Source organism: Amyelois transitella, chromosome 27, assembly GCF_032362555.1.
Source record: "Amyelois transitella isolate CPQ chromosome 27, ilAmyTran1.1, whole genome shotgun sequence".
Taxonomy (NCBI): domain Eukaryota; kingdom Metazoa; phylum Arthropoda; class Insecta; order Lepidoptera; family Pyralidae; genus Amyelois; species Amyelois transitella.
Window position 1 is genome coordinate 4,387,898 of NC_083530.1, and position 10,294 is coordinate 4,398,191.

The window sequence follows — 10,294 nt, forward strand, 5'->3', positions numbered from 1 at the left end:
GGTCATGGTCAGATATTGTAACTGACAGACAACGCTGAGTCTACAAATTTGATATTTACCATGTAGGTTACTTATGTGGTCTAGGCACTAAGGGTAAAATTCTCCAAATTCCCGCAGGAGCGAAAATTAAACGGATCATTTGTTTAACGCGAATACCGAAGTCTGAACTAAGTGTAAAGAGATATTTAAAAAAAAAACGAATCTTGGGCCCCGACCATATGCTGCAGAAACTCAAAGATGAAAGGGCATGTATAATTTATCCGTATTTATTTTTCACAGGCATTAACGTGTCCCGAAATCCTTCTGACGCATCAGAGAAATCGGAAAAGTCCGAGAAATCTAATCCTCCCTCCGAAGACATTCCCTCAGAGAGCGAGCGAGACAGAGCATCTGTAGAGCGGAGTTCCACTGAGAGGGAAAGAGACGACAAGAGGACGGACAGGGAGGAGAAGGAAACTGAAGTCGCCGAAAGAGAGGAGAAACATACGTGAGTTAATTTTTTGATGTGGAATTTTCGAAGCGATGTTTCTCAGTGGTGAGAAATGACATCTCAATGTAGTTGTAAAAATATATTGAACAAAAAAGTAATTAAAATAAGTTGTTTTTTTTGTTCTAAATAACTTACATGAGATTCACGACACGGAATCGAAATAGATAAAATACTGTTTATTGTACATAAAGTATATCAAAAAATTTATCTTTATCTTATGTATTATGATATCTCTTTCATGCAAAAACATTTCGTGTGAGAGAAAGTGGAAGCAGGTGTAACAGAATTAATTTTAATACAATTTACTGAAAAAATTGTTTTCGTTAGGATTTGTTTGAACCCACCCTGTCACTATTTGAATCTCAATTCTATTATTTAGCCAAATAGCTGAACGTGGCCATTCAGTCTTTTCAAGACTGTTGGCTCTGTCTACCCCGCAAGGGATATAGACGTGACCATATGTACGTATGTATGTAATAAATATATGAAGCAAGTGTAACAGAATTAATTTGAACAAAATGAATTATAATTGTTGTTCCCCCGCAGCCCCCGGCGGCCCACGGTGGGCCGCATCAGCACGCACGGCGCGCCGCCGCCGCCGCTGCAGCCCGCCGCCGTGCGCGTGGCCGCGCCCGCCGCGCACTGCGCCGCCACCGCCGTCACGCCGCAAGGTCAGTGCGCACGCGCACACTTATGTATATACCGACATCCATAAAACAAAAATGTTCTAGCTGCTTGGGTAAAATTGTTCGGTTTCATTCACGGATTGGTATCCCTTTTTTTTTCTCCGAACGGGAAATCCTTTTTACGGACTGCCTCCCGGGTCTTTATCCAGGAGAGTATGGAACTCCTGACATCTAATGTGCCAGCCTATACACTAAAACACCTCCGGTGCGCCATTTTGAGGACATCATGGGATCACATAGCATTTCACACGGACGCGCACACTTCTATATATACACCGACTTATGGACCGACATACATAAAACAAAAATATTGTAGCTTCTTGGGTAAAATTGTTCGGTTTCATTCACGAATTGGCATATCCCTCCTTTCCTTCTCAATTCCTTTACTGTATACACGATTAAGTAAGAGTTTGTTTTTCAGCTGGCGAACTATCTTCTTACCAGTAGTTGAATTTGTTTGGGTGAAGAACAGCACCCTCTAAAAAAGGGTGTCCGTTTTGTTCTGTTCCTTAAAGGGATTTGGTGTTCGTTTGATAGAACGTTAATTTGTAGCTTTTTGATAAATTAGATATAGCTTTAATTTAATTAATTGAAAATATAAAATGACGGGAAATAGCATAATAACAATAATTTTGTTTTTTTTTACACATATTTTTATATCTTGGTTTTGTAAGGGTAACCATTTATATGAGTTTTTTTTTACATTAATCTTAGTAAATCAATGAATATCATGTGTACAAACGAACGTACAGCGAAACGCCAAGTCAAGAGTACCCGAAACCGACGAGCTTGCATGAAGGGAGTTATAAATGTAAAGAAATACGCAGGCACCGTGACAAGTGTAAAGATTTAGTCTCTACACTCCTCCGCGCGTATAGGCGTAATTTTATACGCGTATACTTTCATAAAAACTCATTATTGTTTATCATCGGGCAGATTGATGTCGTGTGGTTCTCGGTACCAATAAAAAAAAGGGAATGGAAAGGGGAAGGACCACTCCTGTTTCCCGTGGATGTCGTAAAAGGCGACTTAGCGATAGGCTTATAAACTTGGGTTTCTTCTTTTAGGCGATGGGCTAGCAACCTGTCACTATTTGAATCTCAATTCTATCATCAAGCCAAAAAGCTGAACGAAGCCTATCAGTCTTTTCGAGACTGTTGTCTCTGTCTACCCTACAAGGGATATAGACGTGACTGTATGTACATATGTATGTAAGCTTTCATTGGCGATTTTGTAGACTGTACTTAGTATATAAAGTAACCCCGCGCGTTGCCCGCAGAGCGCCTGCGCCGCATAGACTCGGGCATCGGGCGGCTGCTGCGCGCCAAGGCGGCGCTGGTGGGCGAGCTGCTGGCCGTGCCGCGCGGCTGCTACGCCGAGGTGTGCGAGCTGGCCGTCGCGGACACGTTGGGACAAGTTGGTGAGTGCTGCTGCATTTAATTATTATTATTTTTTTAATCTATCTAATATATTTAAACGAGCAATTCTTGTATATATATAATCTGGATCTCGGAAACGGCTCCAACGATTTTCATGAAAGTTACAGATTAGGGGCTTTTCGGCGATCGATTTATCAAAGTCCTAGGTTCGAGAAAAGCTCGGTTCCCAAGATATATAAACATTTAAAAAGCTATATCAACGCCATCTCTGGTAGACCGAGCAAAGCTCGGTCAACCGGGTACTTAATATTATAATTTGACAAAATGTTGGTACATATAAAATGTGCACGGGCCCATAGGGGGGGCCCGGTCATTTGGGAGGCGTTCATGGGGCCGAAGCCAACATGAAGAGGCCCTTTGGTATCTTTTGTTCTAAAGTGAGATGGTTGCAGCTGTGGAGATCTGTCCCTTGATGAACCATTGGGATGCACCAACGGACAGTCGTCCACAGCATTTGACAATTTTATTATTATTATTATTTGACATTGAAATATTGACAAAATGATCATGATTAGACAGAGCCTTTATACGCTGCTCATTTTAAATATATGTACATAATTCCGATGCCTTCAAAGGAATATGTGTTAACATAAACTGTAATTGAATACTTAAGACCTATACCTATTATAACAATATTTAAGGAATAAATGATTAGCTTTGGTTTATCTTTTTCGGATTGAAATTTGAAATGCTCCAATCCGTGGAAACTTTAATATCGCGATTTAGCATACGACTGGCTGTAGTGATTTATGGCGTGGAGATATCGCCACACATTTGACGTCTGTCATAGAGATGAAGTTACATTTTAAGAACTTTACAGTTTTTGATTGTAGGAAATAACGATATTAAAGTTATTTATTCCTATAGAAGAAAGAAGGAGAAAAGAGGAGAGAAATAATCAGTATTCAAAATAATTATATTATGAACATTAAAATTAAGGAGCTTTTACAATAAAAATTATTTGTGACATCTCTTTAATAAACAACATCATGGCAACCGTTGCTATGGCGTTTACCAAGAAGGTTGCCTACATTGGTATATGAGATATTACAACATGGGTGTGTCTGTTTGTGACACAGATGTCCGCAACGAGTTGCGTCTGTGGCGGCAGTCGTCGCGGGGCAGCAGCGACGAGGACACCAGTGCGGAGCCCGACTTGAATCAGTTGCTGTTAGCTGCGCATGCGCAGAGTAAGTTCTCTATATTTATTTATAACCTTGGGTCAATCAGCCCTATGTAAGTAAACCCTTTTATATATTTAGAAAATTAACGTTATTGAGACTTTCGAACTCCTATGTGTTCAATTTTTTTTCTCACATAAATTTGGGTGTCATTGTCAAATAATAAATTCGATTTTGATGGAATCTCGCTAAAGTATGATAAATCACATATCACTTACTAAGTATTTCTTCCTTACGTGGTAGACAAAGCCTAGAGCTAGAGGGATAGGGCTGTTTAGCTGGATATATAGAATTATAAATCTGATCTTATAATTTACTAGCGATCCGATCCGACTTCGAACGGGTAGCATTTATACATATAAACCTTTTTCTTGAATCACCCTATCTTTAAACTGCATTTAAATTAGTTTTAAAGATCTAAGCATACAAACGTGGAAAGCGACGTTGCTTTATACTAAGTAGTGATTTCTACAGTAAAAAAATAAGGATATCCTGTGACCATTAGTAAGCGAGCGAAGCGAAGTTCAAGACAAAACTAAGTAGCCTTTTTGGAAATTAATGAATATCTTTACTGCCTAAAATGTGGTATACAAAATTTATGATTTTTTTTTAATTATAAAGCCACACATTTGAACGTGGGCTTTCAGTCTTTTCAAGACTGTTAGCGCTGTATAACACGCAAGGGGCGTCACATCTATACGTGACTATATGTATGGACTTATTGAGAAGAAGGTTGTGCGACTAAACGCTCATTATACTTGTGAAAATTAAAATGTTAAAGTGGAAATTTTTCCCTTCCAGCCAGCCACTTGTTAGAAGGCCTGTCAAAGATGATGACCGTGTCGGAGTCGGCGGCGGTGGCGGCGCGCTCGCGGCGCGGCCGCTGCGGCCGCTGCTGCCGGCGGCTGCTGCGCGGCTCCACCGGCGGCAGCAGGGACGGTGAGTCGCCAACTAACTAGTTGCCCGCGACTTCGTACGCGTGCGAAGAGTTCGTCGTTGTTATTTTCCGTTGTATGCTGTACATATATACATTGAAAAATTGAAAAAAAAAAATCTTTATTTCCAAGCCTTAGTTTCTAAAACTACACAAACCTAGTAAGCTTAGAAAAGCCTGTGGCAGGGGGACCCGCTCTTCCAAAAACATAATATTTACTTAAGCCTAGTTAAAGAATCCTGTTAAACTAAAAACATACATACATACATATAATCACGTCTATATCCCTTGCGGGGTAGACAGAGCCAACAGTCTTGAAAAGACTGATAGGCCACGTTCAGCTGTTCGGCTTTATGATGGAATTGAGATTCAAATAGTGTGACAGACTGCTAGCCCATCGCCTAAAAGAAGAATCCCAAGTTTATAAGCCTATCCCTTAGTCGCCTTTTACGACATCCATGGGAACGAGATTGAGTGGTCCAATTCTTTTTTGTATTGGTGCTGGGAACCACACGGCACTGCATCATAAATTTTGGTGATAACATTGACGTCGCCCAAACAGATGTCATGAGAAACAATGGATTGTTGATTTTCTATTGCTTTTGCTCGCGACTTTTAGCCTTTTTACAGCGTTAGTGGTTGATTCGGTAAAGTTTCTGGTTCAAAATGAGTAATGCTCGTGGAGGCACTGGTTCAATCCTACCATGTGCCCGTGACTGTTTTACGGGTTGTGTACATTAGTTTAAGTACTAACTGATGCTATTATGGCGGAGGAAATTTTCTGCATATTCAGGTACCTAACTGAATTTGTAACTATAATTATTCAATATTGTTTAGGTTCCCCCCAAAAGTTCGCAGTCTTCAGATGGGACACGCTTCGTGTAAAATCCTAATCCAGAATCATAGTCAAAGGCGAACCCTGGACTCCTTTTCAAAGAGATTCGGATGAAACCAGAGGAAAAAAAAACTATTTTACACATAAAATGAACAAGCTTTATACAATTTGCAATACATATCTCTTTAATTTTTAATTTATTTACAGAACCACCTTCAGACCCGCCCGCTTCAGAAAAACCCACTTCGCAAGAAGCGGGTGTCGCGAGCGAGCCGCGGCCCCGACCGGAGTTGTCGACGGCGAGCGCGGCCGACTTGTTGTCCGACACGTCGTTCGATATGTTGTCGGACCTGGACGTGGGTGTCGACGTGGAAGACGATCCGGATGATGAACTTGGTGAGATTCGTTCTAAATTTAAATACGTTGCCCTTTTTTTTTAGGCTGTTTAGTTAGACTACTAACGCCATCTACACGAACGTTCAGGAACTAATGCAAGACGTGCGTGAAGTTAGTTGCGGGAATTGCGCGATCTTCTGCTAGATTAGTTCGCTTTTATAATAAATCGAAAATAAATGTTTGTAACGAATTATTCTATTGTAGTGCTCCCGTCTTTCACCACAAGGAAGAATTCTTCAATTTAGGCATTTTATTTAATCTTATCGTTTTGTTAATTATATAATATTTATTATTTATTATAATATTATAATACATAGATATATAACATTATATATCCATGAAAAGATGACTTTTCATGGAATGGATATCTTCATTCATCATCACAGTGTTTTTGCTTAATCTAGCTTAAGTTTTCTTTTTTCGACGATATTGATGACTGTCATATTAACTAAGGTTCTTTCTCTACATTTTATATATATTAACTTAATATTTTTATGTATTTTTTTTTACAGACGCGGATCTATCCAGCGCAGAAATGGCCGCCAGACTATCGACAATGGCGAGCGGATTAAATGGAACTCTGTCTAGACTGTTGGCCGCGTATCCCGCGTTGGAGGCGTCGCGGCGGGCGCTGAGGAACGAGCTCAGCGCCGTGAGGGAGGCCAATGACGCGCTTAGAGCTAGATTTAGGACTGGTGAGTTTGATTGTCATGTTATCTTTTTCATACATACATACATACATACATATGGTCACGTCTATATCCCTTACGGGTTAGACAGAGCCGCAACAGCCTTGAAAAGACTGAATGGCCACGTTCAGCTATTTGGCTTATTGATAGCATTGAGATTCAAATAGTGACAGGTTGCTAGCCCATCGCCGCAAAAGAATCTCAAGTTTGTAAGCCTATCTCTTAGTCGCCTTTTACGACATCCATGGGAAAGAGATGGGAGTGGTCCTATTCTTTTTTGTATTAGTGCCGGGAACCACACGGCTTTTTCATAAAAAAGATATTTCGAATACAGGGAAGGGTGTAGGGGAAAACGCAGAGGCACGACGTCACACAAAGTTTTAGGGAATATAAAAGATATTTTTTTGTGATATTCATTATATTAATATATTTTTACTTCAGATCATCAAATGACAGACGAAACTGCGTTACCTAAAGTAGGCCCGGACCAATCCATACAGGTACGTTTGTATTGCGTTGTAAATAAATAAAAAAAAATGAGCTAGTCTCAAAGTTAGTTTAAGACTTGTTTGAAATAGAAACTCAAAAATTCTTACTGGACAATATTTTAATAACGAATAAATTTTTACAGGAATAAAAAAGATATATATACCTACTACTTTTAATTTCTTTTTTGTAAAAAAATTATTTGAATGATCACTTAAACTTATTCCAGGATCAGCCGAGCAACGGGGGTTGATCTCGCTACCAAGACGAAACAATATCGAATTGACTTTATCGATGACATCCATCACTAACCAATTGTTAATCGTTGCTGGCCCAGCGAGCTACTGGCGCCGCCCGGCGGACGAATGCGGAACTAAAACATCTTCACAAACGCGACTGTGGCGCCCTCGCCTCTTGACGTAAACGATACGATGTTTTCGAAATCCGTTTAGCATTTATTTTCACTCTGTCATCGGTTTTAGTTCGAATTTGACTCGAATGTGTGTATCCAAAACTTGTGTATATTTTGTAATAATTGTTATTTCCTTTTTTTGTAATAAATTAACACTTATAAGTACTAAAACACATTACGTAGTATTAAAATATTATTATGATTTTTATTCCATATATAAGTTATATGTGATCAAGAATTAAGTAGAAAATATAGTTTACCCTGTAATTATTGAATGTTCTTTTTCCAAAATTACGAATAATAAGTTATATGGTTTTTCTTTTTGATAGTTGATGTAAATAAGTACACGTGTTAGATGATATACGTATATAACTCGACCATATTATTGTATGTTATATTTTTCTGTATTAAATAATGATAATAATAAAAAACATATTCGCTGTTATTAGATGCGGTAAATTACTCTTTTGGACATATTTATGAATGTATTCGATTTGAAAGTATTACGTATGACAATATATCTCGATTAAAAGAACGTGTTTAAAAAATGCACAGTGTATTTTCGAAATTAAAAAATTGAGATTCTCTTTGGACCGATCGATGACGTCATTTTAAATTATTTATCGATTATTATAGTTTTTTTTATTCGAGCGATTATTAAATCGATATTTGTTGGACGCGTCGCGATTTAAATTGTAATATTCGCTTTTATGTGGTAGAAATGAGGGATAAATGTTATGTTTTTTTTTAATAACATAATATGTGCATGTTAAATCAAATTTATACTGAAAATTCCTTAAAATTTATTCATCCAAAAATTCATGCTATTAAAAGTAGTTGTCAATTTGAAAAACAAATGGCGGTAAATCTAAAAATTCGTTTATCTATACATTTATTATTACGGTAATTCATAAATATTATTATTAGAACTATTTTTCCAATAACAATAACTACTATGTGTGTCTTGCACTTCATATCTTCTTAAATAGAATGTTGAACCCTCATTTCTGCATATTTAGATATTAGTTTTATGTAAAGAAAGTCATCCTCAGGCCAATGCTATTAGGCCTCTGTTTACCAAGCTGAGACCCTGTCTACCCCGTCGGGGATCAAGACGAGTATGTATGTATGTACAGACACAAAGTGCCCTAACTACAGTACCTTGATTATGCCATATTTTGTGCTCATAGATTCACAAACACTTAAAATATAAGCTGTTTAATTTATACGAGGTGTGTGCAAGGCGTTGTAAGTATATGTAGGTTTGTTTGTTCAAATTAAACTGATTATAGAACAATAAGATACATTTTAAATTGCAAAATAATATTTAGCCAAGAAGAGATTACTTCCAGTGTTGCAATAAATTTATTAGTAATTATTTTTTAATACCATCTTATCATGGACCCCCACTATATAGTGGGGATCCGGCTTGCTGTGCCTACAGGGGTAAAAAAGGTTATAAATAGTTTGTCACTTTTAATGTGATAACGTATTTTTTTGTAATACATTAACTAATTAAAATCATATTTTTTAGTAGTCGGTACATAAGACATGGTTTGAAGTTAATAATTTCTGTGTGTTGTGTAATGTTTTCCTTTAGAACGAACTTCATTCCTTATTTATTTCTAGAGAAAATAAAAATAATAAATTGCACACATTTAACTGGAGTTATTTTTTTTATTGACATAAGCTTTATCAAAAGTTGATAACTTAAAAATTCACTCGTAATGATGATTGAACGATCATTCCATAAAACTACAACGCCTTTATACAAAATTATAACCTATATTTTAAATAGCTTGTCATAACATAGTAATCAGTGTACCTAATATATAAATAACATAGTGTAACGCCATTGTAATAGCCACATTTATATGAACATATACGATGTGAATATATAAATATATATATATATACTATATGTTTTGTACCGTAGGTTAGGAGTAGACCAAAATGAACCCATCCAATTTTACTTTTGTATGTATGAGCTTTCAAGGTTGATTGATATATATATGTTGTAAGAATCATACAGATTTTGGTCATAGTGATTGTATGAGAATGAAGATAAAAATGTACAGTTATTTTGATCTCCTTTTGGTATAATTTATTATTAGTCATGTGTATGTTTTTGAAGAAAGTTCTTAATTTTTTTTATACCTTTTACCGAAGTACTAGCTTTATTAGCTATGGCAGTAATATTGTAAGCTGTTTTGTGTGAACCACCTACATTTAAATTTTTTATACATATAGTTAACTTTGAAATTGAATGAGATCGTTCTTTTCCTAGTTATTTTTGTTAGAATACGTATCAGTAACCATGAACCAGACGAATATACATTGTTTTTACTATAACTTATACACAAACCTTAATATTATTATTTTGTTTTAAATTTATTACAATCACTATGTCCAAGCCTTTTAACGCATCAAATACGGAAAATCATGAATATTCCCTTACTAATCATTGGGGTCCCACGGGGTCCATTGGGCCCCAAACATCACCAGGGACCCCTTTCCATTCGCTTCCTGTTCGCTTTAACACTGCATATGACAAATATTGTAATAAATAGTTAGTGGTATAAATAAAAATACCGTTATACAAATGTATTGGTGAGTTTTTTTTTATTCATATGAATATCCTACGGTTTTTTTTTGGAGTGTATCACTCTATCACATATTATTAATCTGTGCTCTATTAATGCGTGACGTCGTAAAAGGGTGTTTATGGAGAATTAAAGCTGAAAAA

At 36.9% G+C, this 10,294-nt stretch overlaps 1 protein-coding gene across 1 annotated transcript in view; it reads left to right on the top strand.

The window, feature by feature from the left end:
- Positions 1-10,155, top strand: part of LOC106130397 (uncharacterized) — a 143,829-nt gene extending 133,674 nt beyond the window's left edge. The window contains exons 31-39 of the mRNA XM_060951940.1: positions 280-487; positions 1,037-1,161; positions 2,456-2,596; positions 3,695-3,805; positions 4,598-4,735; positions 5,773-5,961; positions 6,474-6,656; positions 7,092-7,150; positions 7,366-10,155. Of these exons, the coding sequence (XP_060807923.1) occupies positions 280-487; positions 1,037-1,161; positions 2,456-2,596; positions 3,695-3,805; positions 4,598-4,735; positions 5,773-5,961; positions 6,474-6,656; positions 7,092-7,150; positions 7,366-7,389 (1,178 nt within the window). The 3' untranslated portion in view covers positions 7,390-10,155. The remainder of the gene's footprint in view (positions 1-279; positions 488-1,036; positions 1,162-2,455; positions 2,597-3,694; positions 3,806-4,597; positions 4,736-5,772; positions 5,962-6,473; positions 6,657-7,091; positions 7,151-7,365) is intronic.
- The last annotated feature ends 139 nt before the right edge of the window (positions 10,156-10,294 follow it).